The sequence below is a fragment of the Microcaecilia unicolor genome, chromosome 9 (assembly GCF_901765095.1).
Source record: "Microcaecilia unicolor chromosome 9, aMicUni1.1, whole genome shotgun sequence".
In the NCBI taxonomy this organism is placed as follows: domain Eukaryota; kingdom Metazoa; phylum Chordata; class Amphibia; order Gymnophiona; family Siphonopidae; genus Microcaecilia; species Microcaecilia unicolor.
In genome coordinates, this window is record NC_044039.1 from 189,562,108 (window position 1) to 189,588,311 (window position 26,204).

The window sequence follows — 26,204 nt, forward strand, 5'->3', positions numbered from 1 at the left end:
TGGACCTGGGGCTGATCTTAATTTTAACTCTTTTATTGCCTTCTGTAATTCTACTAATGTTAATGGCAAATTTAAGCCTTCCCGCTGTTGCTGAGTAATCTGTGGTATCCTAACGTTTCTCAAATAATCATTTAAAGCTGTCTCTGATAATTGTGTTTGGTTAGTGTACAGAGTCTGAAAATATTCAGTGAAGACTTGGGTTATTTCTTTAGGGTTGCTGGTTAACCTACCCTGACTGTTCCGTATTGTGGTCACTGTCCTAGAACCCCCCCATCCTTTAATTACTCCTGCCAACAAGCGTCCCGATTTATTCCCAAATCTATGGAGTCTGTATTTATAGTATAGAGCCGATCTATTTTCAATTTCATGTAGTTTAGTATTTAAGGCAATTTGCAGTGACTTCACTGTGTCTAGATTTACCTTGGTTGAATTCTGGGTATATCTCTTCTGAGCTTTTTTCAATCTGGATTCTAATAACAGGATTCCTGCTGCTCTACTTTTATTCTTTTTGCTGCAATATGCCAAGATTTCCTCCCTCAAGACCGCCTTGGACGCTTCCCAGAAGAGGACTGGTTGCGTCTGAACATGTTGTCTATTGTTCTGGGCGTAGCCTTCCCATTTCATATGTAAATATTTGATAAATTTCTCATCCGTATATAAGTATGCCGGGAATCTCCACCCTCTCCCACTTTGGTTATCTGCTTGCAGCTCCAAATCTATCCATACGGCCGCATGATCTGATATTTCTTCCGGGCCAATGGTTGCCCCTATTAAATGCGGTAGTGTTAAACTGTCTATCAAAATATAATCCAACCTACTTAATGTGTCGTGGGCTCTAGACCTATGAGAATACTCTCTTTCAGTCGGGTGCAATGTTCTCCATGCGTCGATCAAGTTAAGTGTTTTAGAAAACGACCCTAATTCTCTAGCCCTTGTGCCTAGGTGATGGGAAGAGTCTCTGTTTGAGCAATCCATTTGAGGGTTAAACACTAAATTAAAATCTCCCACCACTACCAATCTTTTGTTATTATATTTAGCACATTTGGCCATCAGGGACCTCAGGAATGAGGGGTCATGAATGTTCGGCCCATAGACTGTTACTAGAATAAGTTCCATACCGGATAGCCATATTTTTAATATTAAATATCTCCCGTCTTCCCCAGAGTCCTCCCGGGAGGCCTTATATGTTAATCCTTTCCTAAATAAAATTGCAATCCCTCCTTTCTTCCCGAGGGCCTCCAAGGAAAACACCTCCCCCACCCAGCTCCTCTTCAACTTGGCATGTTCTAGGTCTGATAAATGTGTTTCTTGCAGACACGCTATGTCCGCGTTATGACGCTTCAGGGCCGTTAGGATTTTAGCTCATTTGATCGGGGAGTTAATCCCCCCGACGTTCCAGGTTGTTAATCTAACCGGCATGGTGATCTCTTGTGGTTGGTTTATCTGCTAATTCTGCTACCCGTGTTTCCCCCTCATATGTTCTATTTGGGAGTCCGCTTAACCCGTTGTTTACCCCTATCTTTTTACCTTTGTCTATCCTTACTATTTCTTTCCCCCCCATATCCTCTATCCTCCTTATTCCTCCCCCACCCCCTCCCGCTTTCTTCCCCCCCTCTCTATTAAACCCCCCTTCTCTCGCTCCAGGTCTAGCCTGTCTGTGGAGAAGTGACCCCCTAGGCACATGAGGCCCCTGCCCATTCTGTCCAATGTACCTTTTCTCTGGTGCCTTACTGAATCGCGTTGCCACTAGATTTTTTCTAGTAAGCCTTCTTCCAGCGCTGCTTTCTTTGCTTCTGTCACCGTTTTAAATGATTTCCACTGACCCTGGATTAACATCCGCAGAGTTGCTTTGAATTGGAGGGAAAACCTTATGCCTTTATTCACAAGTGCAGAGCATAACGGGTGGTACTGTCGCCTCCGCAGTTGCACCTCAGTCGAGAAATCTTGAAAAATTAATACTTTGTGCCCATCATGTGTCAAAGAGTCCCTCCGCATCCTGAATCCCTGCAAAATCTCCATCCGATGCCTGTAGTTTAGTATCTTGGCTATAATTACTCGCGGGCGCGCTTGTTCTTCAGCCTTGCGTCCCACGCGGTGAGCTCGTTCTACTACGAACGGCCCCATGGTGTCTGTTAATGCTAGTTCTTTGGCTAGCCATGTTTCAAGCCAGGTGGTTAAATTCTTTTCAGGAATAGTTTCTGGTATCCCCACCAACCGTATATTGCTCCTCCTGGAGCGATTTTCTAAATCCTCTAATTTGTTGTGGTATTCGTGGAGCTGTTTCGTGAGAGTGGCTATGTCTGGGCCATATCCGCACCCTTCATCTTCCAGGGCCGACACTCGGGTTTCGAGGTCCCCCATTCGAATGCCCACTCCATCTAGCCTTGTATTAAGTTCTTCCAACTTGTGCTCTACTGCCGCCCATTTCGGGTCCCATGCCTTCGCTACTGCCATCGTGATTTGCTGGAGTTGTGCTTCCGAAAAGCCTTCCGTTTGCGGAGTGGGTATTTCCGCCATCTTGGTCTCCTGCGCGTTCGTCTTTATTTTCTCTTTTTTTGCCGAATTTTTGTGCCATCGCTAATGGAGACCTGCTGAGGTATTTGTCCATAAATTACCCCACTTTCCGCGAGATCTGACTTTGGGCACCTTCCGATTAGTTTAAATTTTTGGGCAGGGGTCTCAGAGCTCGAGCCACACGCTGCTGCTCAGCTCATGTCCCGACGGAAGTCCTAAAAAAAAAAAAAGGATTTTTAAAAAATGTGCCGTAAAATGGATGTGCGGCAAAATGAAAAGTGCACGTCCATTTTCGGCCTGAGACCTTACGGCCACCTATTGACTTAGCAGTAAGGTCTCATGTGCTAACTGGGCAGTAAGCGTCCAGCACGCATTAACTTCCAGTTACCACAGGGTAAGTGCCACGTGGCAGAAAATAGGAAATATTTTCTACTGTGTGTTTTGGGCGCGCACCAAAAATGGAATTACTGCCCGGGGCACGCAGTAGCTGGGCAGTAGTGCCAATTTGACACATGTTGGACACGCATAGGCGCCTACGCACCTTTGTAAAAGGCCTCCTCAGTTACACTGGCTGCCAGATTTTGCAGGACTTGGCCCAGAATATTTTGTAGAATTAGTTTCTTTTCCTAGTAACGTTAGATCTTTTTCTCTGGGTACCGTTTAGTTTCCTACTTCTAAAGATGTGCACACTTTAAGAATTTGTTTTTAAGTTCTTGCTGCTATCAAGATGTTTTATGTTGGAATTCGTGTATTAATTCTTATTTCTGCTTTCGTCGTGTTGTTAAAACATTTTGTATTAAAAAAATTCTTACGTTAATTACCGTATGTGCTATTTTATCGATTTCCTTGTACCATCCCAGTTAAATGTACTGGTTCTTGTTGTTTTTATATTATTGTCTAATCTGCTTTGTACCTCCGGGGATTCAATGGAGTATAAATACCAGATTAGATTAGAAATTCATTTTAAATAACTTTAAACATGTGAAACATAGGACTGCTGATAGAACTTCAGAATAAAGTTATTCAAATGGGGGGGGGGGGGGTGCTTGGATGGTGTAGCCAAATTTGAGATATGAGGGGTGAAGAGCAGGAGATGCCTTGGCAGGAGAGGCCAAGCTTGGAGTAGGTGTGGGGGGAGCATAGTGGGGGTGGGGGGGGGGAGAGAGAACTAGGAGAGTGCCACAGCAGAATTCAGGAGAAAAAAACTATTGGGGTAGGAGCAGTGTTGCCAGGTGGGCGGTTTTACCGCCCAATTGGGCGGTTTTCCGCGACCCGCTGCGGGAAATTTTTGCCCGCGGCGGGTCGTGGTTTTTTGGGCTTCTTTTTTTCTTTTCTGCGGTTTTTTCGGCCGCGGGGGGCGGGGTTAGTGACGTTTTGGGCGGGGTTAGTGACGTTCTGGGCGGGGGCCGATGGCGGGGGAGGCGGGGCCGGTGACGGGGGAGGTGGGGCCGATGATGGCGGGGGCGGGTTGATGACGGCGGGGGCGGGGTGATGACGCGAGGGTGGGGGTGTCAGGGGCGGGGTTTGAGTTTGGGCGGGTTTTGGGCTGTTTTTAGGCTGGATTGGGTGGGAAAAAAATTTTCCACCTGGCAACCCTGGGTAGGAGTGAGTGCATGGGGAATTGAGAGAGAACTATAGGGTGGTTGTGCAAGGGAGTGTTGAAAAAGAGATGGGGGGGGGGATCTGAGAGAGAGCTGTATTGGGGTAAGTCAGTGCCTTGGGGGTTGTGAGCAAATTATGGAGGTAAACGCGTATGCCATGCAGGGTCTGAGATAGTTCAATGTTATGTAGGTGTAGGGGGCAGGAATTTGAGATGATGGAACGAGGAGGGTGGTAAGAGAGAGAAAGTGCTGGGAAGAAGTGTGTGTCAAGAGGGTATCAGAAAAGGGGAGTGATGGAGAAAGAACTGAGGGTCTTTATTTGCACCCTGGAGAAAAGGCAGAGAAGACTGAGGGTTGAACCTGTGGGAGGAGAAAGATTGAGGTGTTGTGAGAGGACTTCCAGAGCAGGACAGAACTTCACTGGTAAGCTATTTGCTTGGAAATTGCTTTTAAACTCGGGGAAAGGTAAACTTTAGACATGGGGAAAGCCACTCCATGTCCTTGGGATCAATAGCATGAATCTTGCTACTATTTTGGGTTTCTATCAGGTACTTGTGACCTGGATTGGCCACTGTTGGAAGCAGAATACTGGGCTAGATGGACCATTGGTCTGACCAAGTATGGCTATTCTTATGTTCCTAAAAGCCTAAGTAGGCTTTCAAGCAAAGGGCTCCATTTTCTAAGCGTTGGTAAGCCCAATGCGGGCTTACTGCTCGCTATACAGGAAGTACTGCCAGGCTACCACAGCAGCCCAGTGGTACTTTCCCCCCCTACCATGCCATCATTTCCGGCACTACAAAAATGTATTAATTTTTTTAGCGCCGGAGTGTACCTGGCAGTAATCGGGTAGTGCCACGTGCTGCCCAGTTACTGCTGGGATAACACTGGAGCCCTTACCGCCACCTCAGTGGGTGATGGTAAGGACTACCCACTGAAATGGCCACACGGCAAGTACTTCATTTGCCACATGGCCATTTCCTGCAGGAAGGTGAGACTTCCCTTTTATTAGCTGCGGTTAAAGAGGGCCTCGGCGCACGTGTAAAACACGTGCCGACGCCAGCACCAGCCCCCTTTCGCTACACTTGGTAAAGGGGCCTTAGCTGGGGAATGAAACAGTTGTTGGGGGGACGGAGGATGGGAGTGTAGCCAGAGTAGGAAGAAAGCTGGGAGGTGTCAGACCTGGGTCAGGGAGGACCAGACCTCTGTGATGGAGGAATTCTACACAAAAATTATTCACTAAGAATGCAGAATTTTCAAAAAGTTGGTACAGGATTTGAAATATTTTTGTGCAGAATTCCCCCGGAAGTAGCTCAATTAAAGTCTAGACCTTAATCCAACAATCTGTGACAAGACTTTAAGACTGCAGACCACAGATGAGCTCCAGGCAGCCGTAACAGTTTGAGCTATTTTGCCATGAAGAATAGACAAAAACCTGCACCATCCCTCTGTACAAAGTTAGTAGACATCAAACATATAAATGGCAAGTGACCGACTCACCTGCAAATGCGCAGTAGAGACTTCCCTCTCTGTCCCGCCCTCGCGTCAAGACGTGATGACATCAGAGGGCGGAACTGAGAGGGAAACGGAGTCGGACTGTCGGCCGCTGCCGCTGGAGCCTGGAAACGAACATCGCGCGCACCAACCTCCACCCTCCCCCCCATCCCTGCCGCCGCTCCTGCCCCCCTCCATATCGGGCCCCCTGCACTGACCTAACAGTGCCTCTCACCTCCGTGTGGAAGCGCTGCACGGAGACTGGCGCTGAATGGGGTTGGGGACCCCCGCCAGCAAAGGTACCTGGTGGCGGGGGAGGGGCGGCAGTGCTGGCCGGGGGGGGTCGAAAGTGGTGGGGGAGGGGCGCCGCCGGGGGGGGGGGGTTGAAAGTAGAGGGGGCCAGGGCTAAATCTGTGGGGGCCCATGCCCCCATGGCCCCACCTAGCTACGCCCCTGGATGGTAGAGTGTGAAAAATGGTGTGAAGACTTTTAGAAGGCACTGTATATTGTTACTTAGGTCAAAAAGATACCCATGGTGGAGTCCTACATGCTGACACCTTGATTTTTCAGAGGTTCCCTTTCAGACATATATTCTGTTGTGCTGAGTAGTCATGCAAAAAAACAACAACAAACAAACAAACAAACAAACCAAAAAACCACATGACCGCGTTGTCAAGGCTGAAAATACCTGAAATCTCATGTACTGTCTACTGCCTAGTGGAAAGGTTGGAGATCTGTGAATGACAGTAATAATATCAATATTTTATGGCTATTTTGATGATATAATTAGTGTGCAGAACCACGTTATATTGTTAATTTCACTCCCAAGCATTATTAGAAAATCCTGTGCAAATGGAAAAATCTCTTTAGAATAAAGCCTATGAAGACTGAATGAATACAGTTGTGTATCTAAAAATCAGCAGGTTTTTTTTTACTAAGTCTGGGAGAGACATATTTTTTTCTTATTGCAGCACTGTTTTAACACTGGAGAGAAAATGGATATGCAAATGTAGAGCCTGATTTATCAAACTGTTTTCCCCCATTCTTCGCCATCAAGAAAATCTTTTGCTAAATTAAACCCAGTGTTTAGGACTAAAAGACTGGAGGTGCGGAGGGAGAGGTAGGAAGACTGTAACAGCTTGGACCAGGATAGAGTGGAATGGTTTTCAGTCTTTGTATCTCTCTGGTATTCACAGGTATTTGCAACAGCAATAGAGGATGTCCAGGGTATCAGCAGTAATTTAACTAACAACGTTCAAGCTGTGTATCTGGAAGAGTTCCTTCAGTGCATCCACAGGTAGGAGACCCTAGAAACTTTTCAGTACCAGTCAGTTGGTATTTGCAGAGAAAAGATGGCATCAGAGTGCTCATGGGCGTAGTTTGACAGATTCATTTGGGGGAGCAAAGGATGGGGTGTGTCTCTCTCCTGCCGCCACCCCCCCCCCCCCGAGTCTTCCAGTGGCGCCCGGTATCACCCTCCCCCGTCTTCCAGTTCCCCAAGCCACCAGCAGCCTCAGCGAAAGAAGCATGCACGCTGCTTTAGACCTGCCCCGGAGGCCTTTCTCTCTCCTACAGCTTCCCGCCTGCACGGGAACAGGAAGTTGAAGGAGAAAGAAAGGCTTCCGGGGGGCAGGTCTAAAGCAGCGTGCGTGCTGCTTTCTCGCAGAGGCTGCCGGGCCCGGAGGCTCAGGGATTGGAGGATTTATTTATTTATTTTATTTATTGCATTTGTATCCCACCTTTTTCCCACCTATTTGCAGGCTCAAAGTGGCTTACATAGAGGGGCATAATCGAATGCGAACGCCTATGTGTAAGAACGTCCATCTCTGAGAACGGGTCCGTGAAGGGGCGGGCCGAACTGTATTTTCGAAAAAAATGGACATCCATCTTTTTTTTCGAAAATACATTGGATTAGGGCATGTTTTGAGCTGGGCGTTTTTGTTTTTTAGCGATAATCGAAACCGAAGCGGCCCAGCTCAAAAATGACCAAATCCAAGGCATTTGGTCATGGGAGGGGCCAGCATTGGTAGTGTACTGGTCCCCCTGAGATGCCTCTATGCCAGCCTCAAATATCATACCTAGCTCCATGACAGCAGTATGCAGGTTCCCAGAGCAATTTTAGTTTAGTTGGTGCTGCGCGGGACCCATGCAGAGAGGAAAAATCGGAAGAAAAAAAAAAAACAAGCAAGTGCCGTCAGGGACGTCCAAATTAACACGATATCCTTCCCTTTCCATTAAGTCCCTCCAAGTTTGTGTCAGTCAATCACAGCTCGTTTAGCTGACATCGGTGTCAGCTAAACAGCTGTGATTGGCTGACACAAACTTGGAGGGACTTAATGGAAAGGGAAGGACTTCTAAGCACCTGAATAATGTGGTGCAGTGGCTAGAACACTGATCTTTTACTATCGTGTTAATTTAGACGTCCCTGACTGCACTTGCTTGTTTTTTTTTTTTCTTCCGATTTTTCCTCTCTGCATGGGTCCCGCGCAGCACCAACTAAACTAAAATTGCTCCGGGACCTGCATACTGCTGCCATGAAGCTGGGGATGACATTTGAGGCTGGCTTACAAGCTGGAAAAAAAAGTGTTTAACATTCGTGTTTTTTTGGTGGGAGGGGGTTAGTGACCACTGGGGGAGTCAGGGGAGGTCATCCCCGGCTCCCTCTGGTGGTCATCTGGTCATTTAGGGCACTTTTTTGGGACCTGTTCGTGAAAAAAACAGGTCCAACAAAAGTGACCTAAATTCTCTCTAAAAACGCCTTTCTTTTTTCCATTTTCGGCCGAGCGCGCACATCTCTGCTCGGCCGATAACCACACCCCAGTTCCGCCTTCACCACGCCTCCAACACGCCCCCATCAACTTTATTCGTTCCCGCAACGGAGTGCAGTTGGAAATGCCCAAAATCGGCTTTCGATTATACCGATTTGGGCACCCGCATGAGAAAGACGTCTATGTCCTGATTTAGGTCGGAATATAGGCATTTTTCTCTTTCGATTATAAGCTGGATAGTTTTGTTAACACAATTATTCTGGGATGTCAGGTACAATTATTGTTGTATAGAGATTAGTTAAGGGAAGAAGTAAAGAGTAGAAGGAAGGCATTTATTAGGTATAGTAGACAGTAGGTTTTCAGCAGTGGATTAGTAAGGTTCTGGGTTTTCTTTGTATGCTTTGTTGAAGAGATGGGGTGGCAGCTCATTTGGGGGGCCACTGCCCCCCTCACCCCCCCAAACTACGCCCATGACACTGCTGGGCAGTTTCAGGCCTTGGTGGTATTTCTATATTCTAGAACTGAAAACACATGGGGTAATACATTTAGGGGTCCTTTTACTAAGCCACAGTAAAAAGTGGCCTGCGGGAGTGTAGGCGTGGGCTTTGGGCGCGTGCAGAATAATTTTTCAGTGTGCCTGTAAAAAAGGCCTCTTTTTTTCCCCCCGAAAATGGACGTGCGGCAAAATCAAAATTGCCGCGCGCCCATTTTGGGTCTCAGACCTTACCCCCAGCCATAGACCTAGTGGTAAAAAATTTGGGCGGTAATGACCTACGTGCGCCAGATGCCACTTGGCGCATGTTCACTACACGCACCGGCAAATAAAAATATTTTTCAGACGCGCGTAGCAGATGCGCACCAAAAATGAAATTACTGCAATAGCCACATACATGGTAGTCGGGCAGTAAGTCCATTTTGGCGCGTAGACGCTTACGTGCCTCAGTAAAAGAGGCCCTTTTATTCATACCGTTATTAACACTTGCATTTAAAATCCACTATCAAACTAAGGAGATGAGATGAGGGACTCTAATAGACTGAAGATAATCTCATAATAAATCAGTTTCTAAAGACCTAAACGCAGTCCATAACAGCAGTGTCACAGTCCACAAAAATGTTCCTGAATTAATGAAGATCAAACTGTTTAGGCTGGGTCTTAGATTCCCTCATCTCATCTTGTGGATTTTAAATGCAAGTGTTTATAACAGTATGAATAAAGCAAATAGAGAGGGCAATACAGCATACAGACAAAAAAGCAACACTGGACCTTCTAGACTAGGACCAGCGAGAACTGGTGCCCCGGCTGCGCGCTCTTTGCCGCTTCCTGGCCCGAGCTCTAAGGCTATCTCGCGCGCACACGGTGGACTTTTACACGCGAGATGCGTGGGAGCAGCTGGTAGGTGCCGTTGTCTCTCCGGACTCTGTGCTGACTGCCCTGAAGGAACGCGAAAGCTGCCGGATGCAACCCACCAGACCCCGGGGCACTTGACCTGCACGAATTTATATATTGCGGAATCATATTTTGACCCCTGAGGCAGGCGTCATTTGACGCCGAAACACGGCCCGTGTCGGGTCACCTGTCAATAAAGTACTCCTGTTGTCCTAGTCTTGAAGGCCCAGTGTTGCTTTTTTTTTTTGTTTTGTTTGTATAACAGTGTGAATAAAAGTTTTGTATATTCTATAAATGTATTACCTGTACAAAAATGTTTAAGTTTTGATTTCTATATTCCATTCATGCTGGAATACTCATATTAAAGAGTACTGCTACAAAGCTGAAGAATGTATTTAGGGAAAATTTTAGCGGCTTAGGTGCCGTTTGCACATGCAAATAGAGGACTTACACATGCAAATTTGCAGGTACGTGAAAGTGGCAATTTTAGAAAAGTCACTTTGTTTGTAGATGGCAGCATGTACCAGGGGCGTAGCCAGACACCCAAGTTTGGGTGGGCCTGGACCCAAGGTGGGTGGGCAGAACTCCGCCTTGTCCTACAAGTGATTTGGTTTCTCCCTCTCTTGCCTGCATGCCATATGGTCTTTCAAACATCCCCTCTCCCCCATATACATTTTAAATAGCAAATTTTCACCAGCAGCAAACAGTTGTTGGGAGTTTTTGGGTGGTGGGGCTTGGGGTCCCTGCCAGCCACATTATAGGTGTGCTGCTACTTGGTGGGCCTGAACCTAAAGTGGGTGGGCCTGGGCCCACCCCAGCCCACACCACTGGCATGTACGCTTTAAAATGTACAGAAGGAAGGCATGTCCTCGGTGTGATTTGGGTGTTCCTTCAAAATATATGCATGTGAGCCATATTTCAAAACAACACACATATATACATCAGAAAGGTTCCCCATCAGCATTTACACCAGCTCAAGGAGCCAAATATGTAAGCCACAGGTGGGAAAATGTGGGATACAAATGTAACAAATAAATAACTTGTATTTTGGACCCGGGGCTTAGAGGGGTGCTTGATGATGGAGATGTGCTTACCTCTCCGAGTGGAAAATCCCCCCCTTCCCCTTCTCCCAGGGCAAAGTTTGACTTTTTGAGGAAGGTTCCCTAATAGCAGCTGTTGTCTGGCATAAAAGTGTGTGTAGTGCTACTTATATGCCCCCCCCCCCCCCCCGAGACCACTCTTTTTTTGTATATCTATATATACACTTTTGCTTTTTAAGGATCAGTAAACTTCAGTTTTTCCCCGTTCTTGTGGGCTTTCACAAAAGACAGTCAGGAGGGAATGCAAGCTACTATCACTTTAAAGCTGGTTGCCGGCTGCTCCAGCCAAGCCATCATTCCTTTCACTTTTACAGTGTAATTAGTAATTAGAGCTGCACAGGTCCAGCCGCTGTGTCCTTAATTGTGCAACGTAAGCCACGTCTGTATCTTTTTTTATACAGTTTCCACATATTATAGAACGTCTTTTCTTTTGTCAGCTGTTCAGGGATTCAGCTCTGAAGACTGGGGAACCCCTCCCACCTCTTCAGTTCATGTTCTTTTCTCTGTCTTACTCAAGACACAGAACTGTGAATCAAAACAGAAAAGAGAGCTCTCCAGCATCTCTAGTAAACATTAATCCTTCTTGCATCATTCTTTCCTCTTCTCCACTGTTTGTCTATGGGCAGAGAAGGGAGAGAAGGGGAAGAGGGAGGCCTCCATCCAACATAGGATCACACACAGGGCCGTGCCAACACAGTAAGCGCGGTAAGCGCCGCAGGGGGGCGCCTGCCTTCAAGGGCGCCGCACCGTCGAGCTATATTTTTTAAAAAAAACTTACTCCTCCGCTCCATCCCCGATTCCCCGGCGCTTTAAATTTACCTCGCTCCGCTTCCGACGTCTGTGCAGCGTCAGTGAAAGCGCTGCCTGTCTGACGTCTCTCCACCAGCCTTCCCTTCGCTCGTTTGTTCCCTCTGTGTCCCGCCCTCAAGGAAATGACGTCAGAAGAAGGCGGGACACAGAGGGAACGAACGAGCGAAGGGAAGGCTGGTGGAGAGACGTCAGACAGGCAGCGCTTTCACTGACGCCGCGCAGACGTCGGAGCCGGAGGCGGAGAGAGGTAAATTTAAAGCGCCGGGGAATCGGGGATGGAGCAGAGGAGGCTCAGGCCAAACCCAGCCATTTCCTCCATCGCACCCCAGACGTGCCTTGGAGCCAGGCAGGCCCGGGGGGGGGGGGCACGCGCGCCAACTGATAGTCTGCAGGGGGGCGCCAGAGACCCTAGGCACGGCCCTGATCACACAGAAGCCACTCCACAGCCTCCTCACCCAAACAGGTTAAAAACAAACAAGGGAGAGAGAAAGAATGGTGTTATTCCTGCTGTACTTTTAGCAGCCTGTGGTTTCATACTCCTTGGCAGCTTCCCATGATTTTCCTTCTTCAGCAGGGACACTTGTGTCCACAGCTCCTACCTGGAACAGTGACTGGTGAGAGCTCGTCCACCAATTCTGCTCTTCCTATAGGAAGGATATGTTGCTTTTATCCACCCAAAGTAGAATAGTATCTCCACCCCTGTTTCCTGGCAACCCTCAGGATCTCTAGGGATCCCTTGCCTGGGGAGGGGTCTGATCCTCTGTTAGGGACTGTTCCCATCCTTAGTCCTTGATTCTGGGTTTTTTTTTCTACCCATAGGAAGGGATGGAGGGGCATAATCGAAAGGGGCGCCCAAGTTTTCCTGAGGATGTCCTCGCAGGATGTCCCGGCGAAGAGGCAGGGAAACCCGTATTATCGAAATAAGATGGGCGTCCATCTTTCATTTCGATAATACGGTTGGGGATGCCCAGATCTTGACATTTAGGTTGTCCCTAGAGATGGTCGTCCTTAGACTTGGTCGTTTCTGATTTTTGGCAATAATGGAAACTAAGGACGCTCATCTCAGAAACGACCAAATGCAAGCCCTTTGGTCGTGGGAGGAGCCAGCATTCGTAGTGCACTGGTCCCCCTGACATGCCAGGACACCAACCGGGCGCCCTAGGGGGCACTGCAGTGGACTTAGAAAAAGCTCCCAGGTACAGTACATAGCTCCCTTACCTTGTGTTCTGAGCCCCCTAACCCCCCCCCCAAACCCACTATACACCACTACCATAGTCCTTATGGGTGAAGGGGGGGCACCTACCAAAACATAAGACTGAAGCTGAAGTGTTTTTCCAGTATTAGAACTGAAGGCACTGCCTTTTGCAGCTTCACCAAGGTACATTTTACTTAAATATTCTAACCAAAAGCAATAATGTATTTATGAATTAGCTAGTAAAGTGCTAAATGATTAGAACAATGTGAAAAATACCATAAAATAGTGTTTCATTTAGTTAGTCTTAATTTATACACCACTGTATCAGACAAAGGCATGCCATGTTGTTTATAATCAACGCATAAATGACAATTTAACGTGAAATTGATGTGATTTTCTTCTTTTTTTTTTATTTTACCGTTAGCTGTGAACGTTTGATAGAACAATTCCTTGCGCCTGACCAGAGCTCTGGGGCCTGGATCTATCATGAGCTGAGAGTCATAGAGGACTGCAGTATACTCAGGTCAGAATTTCATACCACTTAGTGCAGAATATAACTGTAATTTCATCAAAGGAAAAGAGGAATTAAAATGATGACTTTCTTACTGTAATGTCAGCGAGTGTAGCATTGCTTCCGGTGGGGTGGTAGATAATGCTTATGGTTCGTGCTTGATCTAGAACAGCAGAGACTCCTGCTGGTACCTTGTGAGTTCTTTTGTATTTTCAGATGACAAATGTGCATAGACTACAAACTCACATATTCACTAAGGAAATAGGATATGATAGATACCTTTAATATGAAGCCAGCAGAATAATCAGCTCACACAGCTTTTGGTTACAGATAGGTGTTCATAGCAACGCATCCCTTGCACAGGGAGGCGGGGCATAAAGGGTCTGGGCTGCAGAGACTTGTGGCTGTATCTCCACAGTGCACAGAAATGGAAAATTAGAGCGAAAAGCCAAAGAAAAAAATGAAAATGCTTTAAACATTTCAGTGCACACTGCAGTTATACTTTTGCTCTGCCCAGCTCAAAACAGTGCAGAGCCTGGACAGGGCAATCAATCAATATATGTACACATGCACAGAACCTGGCCAAGGTAACATGTACACATACCCATAAAGGAATGTTTCTGTCCCTCAGTTACTAAATGATAAAAGCAGGTGAAGACCTTTGGCGGTGGTGATAGTGGTGTGTGTGTGTGTGTAAGGCAGGGGCGTAGCCAGACACCCAATTTTGGGTGGGCCTGGGCCCAAGATGGGTGGGCAGAAGAACTCCACCCTGTCCCACAAGTGATTTGGTCTCTCACTCTCTCGCCTTCATGCCATATGATCTTTTATACATCTCCCTAACTTGAATACCTTTTAAATAGCAGATTTTCACCGGCAGCGAGCAGCAACTAATACACACTGCTCATGTTGGCTCCGCAGTCTTCCCTCTGATGCAGCTTCCTGTTTCCGCCTAGGCAGAAATACATGAGAGGGAAGGCTGTGAGGCCGGTGTGAGCAGTATGTATGTCACTGCTCACTGCAGGCGAAGATCTGCTATTTACAAGGTACTCAGGAGGGACACTTGTTGGGAGTTTTCGGCTGGTGGGGCTTGGGGATCCCTGCCAGCCACATCATAGGTATGCTGCTACTGGGTGGGCCTGAACCCAAAGTGGGTGGGCCTGGGCTCACCCTAGGCCACCCTTGGCTACGCCACTGGTGTAAGGATGGGGTGGTAAGGGGAGGGGGTCAGTGACAAAGCAGTGCAAACATGTAAAGATGTAAAACCAAATGTAAGATCTTAGATACCTAGGGAGAGGCTTCTGGAAAGCCCAATTCACAGCCTACGTGGGCCCAATTTCCAATGACAGAAGGAGGTCTGTTCCATTCTGCATCAGTGTTTTGATAGACAGACTAGATGCTCCTGATGGTTTTTATATTCTGTAACATACACACGGATGGCATTTACCACACCTATGCGGGAGAGTAGCGCAGTTGCATATTCGTGCTGGATTGTAAATGGTTCTGGAGTTGGTGTTTCTCAGCCCTGAGTATTGTTGCTGTGGTGACACGGCTGGAAGCAAAGGGGAATAAAATGAGGAGAAAAAAAACCCTGAACAGCTGTGAAAAAAGGATCATGGACGCTTTATCCCAGTAGAGCTAAGCTCTCTATGAGCTGGAAGATTTCTGGACCAACATTTGTAGTGAAAACATGGGAGGAGTGGCCTAGTGGTTAGGGTGGTGGACTTTGGTCCTGGGGAACTGAGGAACTGAGTTTGATTCCCCGGCACAGGCAGCTCCTTGTGACTCTGGGCAAGTCACTTAACCCTCCATTGCCCCATGTAAGCCGCATTGAGCCTGCCATGAGTGGAAAAGTGCAGGGTACAAATGTAACAAAAATAAAATAGATACTATTGGAGATTCTACATGGAATGTTGCTATTTCACTAGCAACATTCCATGTAGAAGCCTGCACAGCCTTCTACATGTGTTGCTAGTGGAATAGCAACATTCCATGTAGAATCTCAAATAGTAGCAACAGTGGAGGAGTGGCCTAGTGGTTAGGGTGGTGGACTTTGGTCCTGAGGAACTGAGTTTGATTCTCACTTCAGGCATAGGCAGCTCCTTGTGACTCTGGGCAAGTCACTTAACCCTCCATTGCCCCATGTAAGCTGCATTGAGCCTGCCATGAGTGGGAAAGCGCAGGGTACAAATGTAACAAAAAAAAAATGAAGCAGACTTTGTGATGGTAAAGCTACTAGCCACTAAACTTATTTTGTATTATGTTATACAAGGTGTGATCTTTGAAGGCTGGATTTTTCTTACTATTTCATGTTATTGTATGAATTTTGGATGTTATGAAGTATATTGCTATTGCTTACTATTACTCTTGCTTTCTTGCACACTGCCTTGTAGCCCTTGGGGCGAGATGGAATATAAATTTGAAACACAGGTGAAACATCTACTATAATAAAACGCACCCTCAACGTTCTGAGGACACTGACGTCACTGCAGGCACTCAGACACCGGTTCGTACGTTCATGGTGGTGAAGCCACAACTCTAACCATGTCTTCATGCCCCGCCCTCGCGTCACACCTGATGACGTCGAGGGCGGAACACGTACACAACAAGGCAAATGAACGCACGGGGAGCGCGTGTTTCCCTACTCCTCCCCTTCCAACAAATCGCAGCCGCCGAGGACGTGCCCATCACCCCGCCCCTTTAAAGGTACCGCCCCGCCCCCGATCGCCCCCCCTTCCCCTCATCACCTTCTCTCCCCCCTGTCACCTCCCCTCCCCTTACGCCACTATCCCTGGTGGTCTAGCGGTACCTGTTCGCTCGGGCAGGAACGAAACAGCCCCCGCGAGACTTCAACTCTCAGCGGCCATTTTGAAACGCCGAGAGCCGGACTCCCACATGATGCAGCACGGCAGCTAGCAGCACCGCTACGGGCAGGAAAGAGGGCGCTCTTTCTTTCCTGCCCTGACCGAACAGGTACCTCTAGACCACCAGGGAGACTAGCGTAAGGGGAGGGGAAGGGAGTCCCGTGCCCGCTAGCGCCCGTTTCATCACAGGCAGAAACGGGCCTTTTTTACTAGTAATAAATAAATAGTAAAATACATTGGGCTTGGTTGAATCTCTCTGTTGTTGTTGTTGTTGTTGTTAGTTCCCCTGCACAGAAGTACCAGCTGTGAATGACTTTTGGGGACTGCCACAAGTACGATGGTTTTGTATGGCCGGCCTTGAGCCTAGGAGTGGGATTACCGGTACCAACTCCAGTCACCTCAAGGCAACAGAAGGTGAAATGGCTTCCCAAGGCTAAAAGGAGCTGCTGTGGGATTTGTAGAAGTGTTCCCTGTATCTTGCCTCTTGCAGGCTTGAAGCCTGACTAAGGCCACAAACCATCTTTTCTGAGCAATACTGTCATGGATGCTACAAGACTTCCTGTAGCACTGTTCTGAATGACATCTTCCAAGCAGGGGCGTAGCCAGCCTTCCGTGGGAGAGGGGTCCGGAGCCCGGGGGGAGGGGGCACATTTTAGCCCTCCCCCCGGCGCCACCCCCCCACCGCCGACATTGCCGCCCCCCCCCCCCGCCGCAAACCCGCCGCCGCTGCAGCCTACCTTTACTTTTGATGGCGGGGATCCCACTCCCCGCCAGCCGACGTCTTCTTCTTAGTCGCTTCCTGCTCTTCAATTTGTTTGCTGACGGCCTGCACGTTGTACGTGCAGGACGTCAGACTCAGAGAACAGCTGTTCTCTGAGTCTGACGTCCTGCACGTACAATTATGTGCAGGACGTCAGCAAACAAATTGAAGTGCAGGAAGGACTGAGAAGACGTCGGCTGGCGGGGAGTGGGATCCCCTGCCAGCAAAAGTAAAGGTAGGCGGCGGCGGGGGCGGGTTCGCCGGGAGGGGGGTCCTGGGGTGAATCTGCGGGGGCCCCGGCCCCCTCAGGCCCCACGTAGCTACGCCACTGCTTCCAAGAACATGCTGAATATCTGCACCAGGTCTTTGTGAGAAGCTTAGAGGAGTGAAGCTCACGGGAGACACAGTAATAAAGTAATCCTCATTATCCATCTCATTAGCAAGCCATCTTGTATCAGCTTTTATAAGGAGTACCAGCTGGAAGACCATGGGTCTCATTATCTGGGACTGCATATCATCTGTGGGCCAGATGTATATGGGACCTGGTTGGTTCAGAAAACTCACCTGAGGACCATTGGGGCAGAGCTGATACTTTCTTTTTTTTTTTTTTTTATAAACCAAACCTTTGGAAACCACAGACAAGGTGACCTTCGTCAACCATCAGAACTAAAAAAAATGCTGCTGAATGGGCAGGATCCTGGATTCATCTGCTGGGACTAAAGGAAAGAAAATTATCAGGTAAGGCATAATTTTACCTTCCTTAGCATCAGCAGCAGACGAATCCAGGAACTGATGGGATTTAAAAAAGCACTCCCTAAAGAGGGTAAGAAGCTGCCACTTAACCCCTGATTATATGCAACCTTTAATTGATCTCCCCCTTTGCAATCTCTCCCTTTTTGAAGAGATGAACCCGCTTTGAGTGGGAAATTATCTAACCCTCCACTATCCCCATTGCAAAAATCTGATCTACAAGTCAATCTATATGTCAAGATTCTCTTACCTCTGTACCAAATGGTGGAATTTCCTTTCAAAATTCATCCGATGGAAACCTAATTATTTGATATTCCAGAAATACTTTAAAGCCTATTTAAGCAATTTCTCATGGATGATCATAATTAATTTAAACCCCTAATTGTACAATTATTCAATTTCACAGTTCCGTTTTAATTGTTATTATACATGGATGACTATAAATTGGAGTGGAGGAGTGGCCTAGTGGTTAGGGTGGTGGACTTTGGTACTGAGGAACTGAGTTCAATTCCCAGCACAGGCAGCTCCTTGTGACTCTGGGCAAGTCACTTAATCCTCCATTGTCCCATGTAAGCCGCATTGAGCCTGCCATGAGTGGGAAAGCACAGGGTACAAATGTAACAAAAAAAAAAAAAATACCTTTTTGCATCTAGCATTCACGTCAATATTATTTATTTATTAGGATTTATTTTCCACCTTTTTGAAAGAATTCGTTCAAGGCTGTGTACAGTAAGAATAAATCAAACATAAGTAACAGTAATCAATCCTCATTTATTTTGTTATTACTACTTACTGGTCCCATCCTTGAAATATTCCTTTTTGTGTACAGATGCTACTTGAACCTCTAGGGCAAAATATGTGCATATTTTACTTCTAGCAAATGAGTCCAGAGTAATTACTAATCTGAGTGATTATCTGACCCCAAATGCGCCTACAGATAATGGGGGCTCGTCTGGGATATAAATCCGGGATCCTGAGCTTTCTGGCTCCCAGCCTGCTGCTCTATTAAGCTTCTCCTCTGCCCTGAACCTCTCTCTCTAAGATTGTCAGACTTGTGAGTTCTTGTACCGCTGCTGAGCCCGGTACTATGGCCAGGTTCTGCTTGGCAGCTGGACAACAGTGGGTTTCACCTGCGCTGACCGCCGTTCCACAGAGGTTGAGCCCCTAGGTGCGGGCAGCCTGCAGGACTTACGGGACGAAGCTGGAAGCGGGGTGATGAATGTATCGGCCAGGCAGGCAGCAGGTCAAGAGAGTAATCCAGGTACAAGCGGCAGTCAGTAGGCAGGCGGCAGGCAAGAGAGTAATCCAGATGCAGGCAAAAGTCAGTAGGCAGGTGGCAGGCAGAAGAGAGTAATCCAGGTACAGGCGAAAGTCAGTAGGCAGGCGGCAGGCAAGAGAGTAATCCAGGTACAGGCGAAAGTCAGTAGGCAGGCAAGAGAGTAATCCAGATGTAGGCGAAAGTCAGTAGGCAGGCAAGAGAGTAATCCAGATGCAGGCGAAAGTCAGTAGGCAGGCAAGAGAGTAATCTAGATGCAGGTGAAAGTCAGTAGGCAGGCGGCAGGCAAGAGAGTAATCCAGATGCAGGCGAAAAGTCAGTAGGTAGGCGGCAGGCAGAAGTGTAATCCAGGTACAGGCAAAGTCAGCAACGAGGGACCAGTAGATAAGAAGCAGACTACAGAGTTAGAAACACCTACCAAAGTAGAAGCCGAAGCATGGAGTCCAGGGAGAGCTCAGCTGATAAAGTGCTGGCGTCTGACATCAGCAGGGAGAAGGGGCACAGCCATAGGACAAGAGCAGGGGAAGGAGGAACCGGAAAGCCAATAGGAGAGAAGCAAGGGAAGCCAGGCAGAAGACGAGCAGACCCAGGTGGGTGGAAGCAAAGCAATCAAGGAGCCTGGAAGCCGGGGAGAGAGAGAGAGAGAGAGAGAGAGAGAGCAGAAACAGGTGCATGGAAGCAAAGCAATTAAGGAGCCTGTAACCACCGCTCTCAGAACAAACCCAGAGAGGACTACACACACATGGCTCAGGCAGTGCCAGTCAAGTGTGCGTGTTGACAGGACCCCACGCAGCCCGAGGACGCCGCTTGCATTGAGGTAGGGAACATGACAAAGATAGAATAAAAATTCTATTCATATCTGCAGATAAGTTAGTAAGACTGTGTGGATAACTTGCAAAGCAGCCATGTGGAAGTTCATCATGTCTAATATGCTTTTCAACAAGGGCATTGGGCCCATAGAGAGACTGGTTATCATGTCCTACTCTTTTTCCGGGTTTTTACAGGGATACGTGGCACAGACTTGTACAGTTACTCTCTGCTCCTCAGAACATAAATACGAAAGTGGAAGAATCAATAAAGAAAACAGAAGAACAGGGAAGAAATAGTTTTCTGCAGACACTATCTTCAACATTTAAGGTACTCTGAATGATCACCTGATAATTTCACTTATCTCTACATTCTACTTTTGTACCGAAAGAAAAATGCATTTTTTTCAGTTTATTCTCCAGTCAGCTTCCTTTATAATCATTTGTGCAGGACATTAGAGTTGCCACTCCGGCTGATGCAATTGCGTCAGTATTCTAGGTAAACACTAATTACATTTTTTAAAACTGTGGCCATTGTCAAGGCATTTTTATAAAGTATCTGAAAGGATATAGACAGAAAGGAAGCAATACGAGTCAATTTGAAAGGAATTTGCTCAGATAACTAAGGAGTCCTTTTACTAAGGTGTGCTGAAAAATGTCTTGCGGTAGTGAAGGCATGGGTTTAGGGGGTGCGCCAAGCCATTTTTCAGCGCACCTGTAAAACAAAGCCCTTTTTAAAATTTTTGCAGAAAATAGACATGTGGCAAAATGAAAATTGCCGCGCATCAATTTTGGGTCTGAGACCTTACCGCCAGCCATTGACCTAGCGATAAAGAGTCACGCAGTAACCAGGCAGTAATGACCTACGCGCACCAAATGCTACTTGGCGCACGTAGCTGACATGCACCAAAAAATAAAAAAAAACTATTTTTCGGGCGCGCCAAAAATGAAATTACCGCAAGGGCCACACGGTAGCCCTGCGGTAACTCCATTTTGGTGCATGTTGGACATGCGTAGACGATTATACTACTTAGTAAAAGGGCCCCTAAGCAGTTACCTGCATACATTTTCCAGACTGGAAAGGTATAGAAGAAAGTGGGATGTTTGACCACGGGAAACCAAAACACTGAACAAGTGAATTCTTAAAACAGTTGTTTATTGATGAAAAAAGACTTGACACAAACATTGTGTTTCGGCCGTTAGGCCTGCATCAGGAGTCTCAGTCGACGGAGAGCAGATGATAACCACATATAGAAACACGTGGTACGGTGATTAGTGAAATGGGTCTCTGTGGATGAATAACAGATGATGCAGCCGCTTAGAAACACGTAGTGTGGTAAGCAATGATGTTGGTCTTTAAAAAGACCTTTTTCGGAAAAGCTTGCTCTTGGACAATCGAGATGTCAGCCTGAAAGCAAAAAAAGTCTTGTCAAACATCCCACTTTCTTCTATACCTGTTTTTCTCGTGGGGCGTTCGAGTTCTCTGCCTGTGGCGGATTTTCTTGATCCAGACTGGAAAGGGCCTTGGTGACTTCAAGTAAGTGCATAAGGGTATAGCTGGGGGAGGCAAGTATGCAAGAAAGTGTGCTCAGGTTTCTGTGTATTGGTGGGGCTACTTACTTGTTATTCTCTTAGGCTTGCCTCTCATGAAAGCGGTGATCAGGATCCATGCACTGACATTAAGGCTCTGATCAGTAAGAGAAGGGATCAAAGAATACAAGAGAGTGGAAATGACTCACAGCTCATTCTGTGCAAACATCCCTCATCTCCCCTAACACCTCCACCCAGAGCAATTCATCCCTCACCTTTTTTAGCCACCCTCCAAAATAACTTATCCCTCAGCTTGTTTCTCAGTTGAGCCCTCACCCTCTTTAGCGACTTATCCCTCACCTTTCCTTTCTGAGCAATTCACTCCTCACCCCCCTTCAGCCTTTAATCTACCAGTAATCCATTCCTCGTCTTCTTTAGCTCTTCCCCCCCCCCCCCCCCCCCCCCACGATAAGTTATCCTCATCTCACCTTCAGGCCTTTATCCCCAGCAATTCAGCCCTCATCCCTTTACCTTCTGGAATAACTCTCACACTGTAGCCAGCGCACACTCTATCCCTGACTGAAGTTTCTCTCTGGCAGGGGCGTGGCCAGACAACAGATTTTGGGTGGGCCTAGGCAAGAACTGGGTGGGCACCAAGTGTTCCCCCTCCCCTCCCCAACCACCCAAAAAATATCTCAGCTGGCGGGAAAACGTTTCTTTCCACCTTGGCAGTCGGCAGCAGGCATGCCCTGAAAACTGAGCATGCGCAGGTGCCGGTATCACGGAGAGTAGCGTATTCGTTACCATCAGGGGGAAGTCTTCAGCTGGTGGAGCTTGGGATCCCCACCAGATACCACTAAACATGTGCTACTGTTGGGTGGGCCTGAATCCTACGTGGGTGGGCCCTGGCCCACCCAGGCCCACCCGTGGCTACGCCACTGCTCTCTGGTAACCCCAACCTTGACTGCTAAGACAGCAGCCGGAGCTGAAAGGCTGCAGGCAACAGTGTACAGGCTGAGTGATGGTAGAAACCATCCTGGGTTTTTCTTTCCCATGCTTGCTACATGTGGCAGCAAACAGAGGCACAGGAAAAAAAGAAAACTGGAAGTGCACTTTTTTGAGCCACTCTGCCTCTGGTTGTAGCAGCAGGTGTGCGACATATGATTCACAAGAGCAGGAACTTCCAGCCTAATGAAGAAAATTTGGTAGCTGTTCAGTCTTTCATTTCTGCTCCCTAATACTGAAACCCCTTCCTTACTGAAGTTTGTTCACGCTACGCAATGTCTTTAAATGTCAAACTAATGTTCTAATGGAGCTTCTTTTCCCCCCACTTAGAAAGCATTGAAGGATCACTTCTGCAATGATTCTGAAGATTTTGATGATGCTCTGAATTATTTAAATCAAAGGCTGACAGATTTTGAGGGGAATAAAGCTGAAAGTTATGAGGTAAGAATAAAGCTTCTGTAATTCTGGTTGTTAATCGGGGATGTGCTTTCATTTGAAATCAAACAGGACGTCTGAGTGAGATTTCTACTTTTATTTCCGTTTGTTTTCAAAACAGAATGAAAGAAAAATGAACACAATTCCATTGTGGATTAAAAACTGGTTGAAGGATAGGAAACAGAGAGTGGGGTTAAATGGGCAGTATTCACAATGGAGAAGGGTAGTTAGTGGTACTCGTAATGCAAAACAGACACTTGACCTTCCAAGACTACAACCTTCTCATCAATTGTCTTTCAAAACTAAAAACTGAGCAGGGATTTGAGTTTGAATTGTTCCTTTAATATTAAATAAATCCGTTATTTCCAGCTTGATAAGCTCCAGCCAGAATGCTTCCAGCCTGACAATTCTTGGGGATAGAAAGCATTCTTTTCCACTTACTAATGATACTTGTGTATAGGTCATAACATTTAGGAATTATTTGGAAAATAGAAGTCAGGGAGGTGACCTACATGTGAGCTGAGCCAAGATCCCATTCTTCACTATTTGTTTTGACATACTTCTGCCATGAGCTTAAGGGCTAGAGGCAATAATTATATTGTTTTACAGCTTCTGAATATAAATAGCCTATTTCTAAACATAATCTTCAAAAAGGCCTACCCCAACGACCCAACGTAAACCTCTTCACCCAGGAACATAACATTACTAATGATCGTACTGGGCTTCATGCAATCTTCATCCCTTCCGATCCTCCACATATACCTCATTCGATCACTATACAACCTTGTATTTGTTATCAACCAACTGGGCAAGCGCCTTTGACAGTACTATGTAAGCCACATTGAGCCTGCAAATAGGTGGGAAAATGTGGGGTACAAATGCAATAAATAAATAAATAATCTGTCTGATATTCAGTGCTATTTAATGGCCGGTTAATAGCGTTCAGCCAGCTAACTGCAAATATTCATCGGGATATAGCTGGTTTTCTCCACTGAATATTCACGGTTAGCACATAGCGGCTAACCGGCTGTATCATATGATAGCCACAGGTATTAAAGTGCTGGGTGGCTAAATTTAGCTGCCAAATCGGACCAACTAAATAGCAGTCGTATCTTTGGCCACTATAAACTTAACCGGCTGGTGCTGAATATTAACTTAGCCGGTTAAGTTTGAGCCAGCCCAAAACCAAAAAAGATATTCAATGCTGGTCACCAGAAACGGCCTGGCAGTGGCATGTCGGGTGCCACTGCACACCCCCACCCTGCCGCATCACTCCCCTGGCACATCACCTCCATCCCCACCGGCGCATCACCCTCCCCCCCCAGCGCATCACTTCCACCCCCCGCCGCATCATTTCCTGGGGATGCAGGGAGCAGTCACACGACTGTTGAGTCTGCCGGTTCCCTGCCCCGGAACAGGAAGTAACATCAGAGGGAACAGGGAAGCGGCGGAGGCGACAGCCGTGCGGCTGCTCCCTGCACCTCCTTGCAGAGTGCACCCGGGGTGGACCGGCCCCACCGCCTCGCCCATGGTAAGCCACTGCAGACTGGCATTGAATACCCAGGCTCAGCGCCAATTGCAGCACTTTTGCGGGCTGCCTCCTGCGGTTTGAATATCAGGCCCATAATGAAAATAGTGTAATGGTACCGCAAGCACCCTTAGATTAGGCATAAGATATCCATCAGAACCATTATATTCACATTTATTTAGCCTTCATTTGAATATAATGTTTCCGATGGATTTCATATGCATGTTTTTGAATGGTAGCAAACTGAGTGCAAGCATATTTTTCTATGTGAGTCATCGTATTTTCTTTCTACTTAAGGTTCAAAGTCAGGATATGAGTTATATGTGAGGCCTACCTATGTGGGAGTACGGTAATCCCATTTAACTTCGAAAGAGCTGATCTGCCAGGTCTCCTGCATTCAGCAGGAGACTCTCTCTTTCGTGGGTCATCTCCCACACTCCCGTTGGGAAGTCAAGACCTCCTGCTGAGCAGTCTCTCTTTCCATTGGTAGATGAGTTAATAATCTCACAGCTCTTATCATGACTCTGGTCCTGTGGCAGCAGGAAGTAATGTTTTATTAAGGCATCTCTTGCTGCCCGAGGGAGAGGCAGCTTGGTGCCGCAGCCACAGAAATAAGGCCCTAAAGGGGGTGGAGCCAGGAGTTGGAATGAGCAGGACTGGGGGCAGGGGCGTAGCCAGACTTCGGCAGGAGGGGGGTCCAGAGCCCGAGGTGAGGGGGCACATTTTAGGCCCCCCCTGGCGCCGCCGCCACCAACTTTGACCCCCCCTGCCGACGACCCTCTCGACCCCCCCTCCTGCCGCCAACCCTCCCCCGCCGTCACCTACCTTTGATAGAGGGGGAACCCAACCCCCGCCAGCTGAGGTCCTCTTCTGTTTCTGTGAGTCTGACGTCCTGCGATGGGGGAGGGTTGGCAGCGGGTGAGGGGGTAGAGAGGGTCGTCGACCGGGGGGGGGGGTCCAGGGCCAAATCTACGGGGGGCCCAGGCCCCCATGGCCCCACATAGCTACACCACTGACTGGGGGAATGGCTGGATGGAGTGGGGCAAGGCTAAGCTGGCTCAATCTGTCCTCCTATTTCTGGAGCCTGCAATAGGGTTACCATATGGCTCCAGAAAAAGGCGTAAAAAGTGGGAGTACGACCAAGGATACCAGAAACTGGAAGATGTTCTTAAATAAAACTTTATTGAAGGTTTGAAGACTCGACACAAATGTCGTGTTTCGGCCGTCAGGCCTGCATCAGGAGTCTATAAAAATACATTTATATATGATATGTATGATAAAGAGACAGAAAAATTTTTTATCTACAGAAAAGGTTGAAACAATAAATATAATAAATTATATGAACTCATAAACTTTAAAGGTATATGTGTAGCAATTTTGTAAGGTAATATAAAAAGATAATAATAATTGAAAATAAAACACATACGTATAATAAACTAATCATAAAAAATACTGTGTATAAATTTATGAAATAATAATGAAATACAAAACACACCCTATATGAATAAAAACAGTGAACAATAAAAATGTATATGCACACATAAATTTAAACAAAAAAATGGAATAATGCAAAGTACACATACAAAGAGCAAATGACCATTTAAAATTATGGATTTTAGAATTAAAATCAATAATAGTATGAGTAAATAACATAATGCTGTGATGTATATACATCCATATATATATATACTACGTTAAGATCACATACATATAGAGAATGTTAGTCAATTTGATAATATTGGTCAATGATTTAATGCCAACCGCATAAATAGAAAAGCAACTATAAATAAAAATGTGGGGAAACCATGAAAAAAAAGATCTCACTAATTGACATAACCGCATCACTTAAGGAAAAAATGTGAGAAAAAAATGGCAA

The 26,204-nt window shown here is 46.9% G+C and overlaps 1 protein-coding gene across 2 annotated transcripts in view; it reads left to right on the forward strand.

The window, feature by feature from the left end:
• LOC115478072 (exocyst complex component 3-like) overlaps positions 1-26,204 on the forward strand; it is a 142,551-nt gene that overhangs the window by 51,394 nt on the left and 64,953 nt on the right. For both annotated transcript variants that reach the window (XM_030215308.1, XM_030215306.1), the window contains exons 5-8: positions 6,803-6,903; positions 13,291-13,389; positions 20,029-20,161; positions 22,696-22,806. In XM_030215308.1, the coding sequence (XP_030071168.1) occupies positions 6,803-6,903; positions 13,291-13,389; positions 20,029-20,161; positions 22,696-22,806 (444 nt within the window). The remainder of the gene's footprint in view (positions 1-6,802; positions 6,904-13,290; positions 13,390-20,028; positions 20,162-22,695; positions 22,807-26,204) is intronic.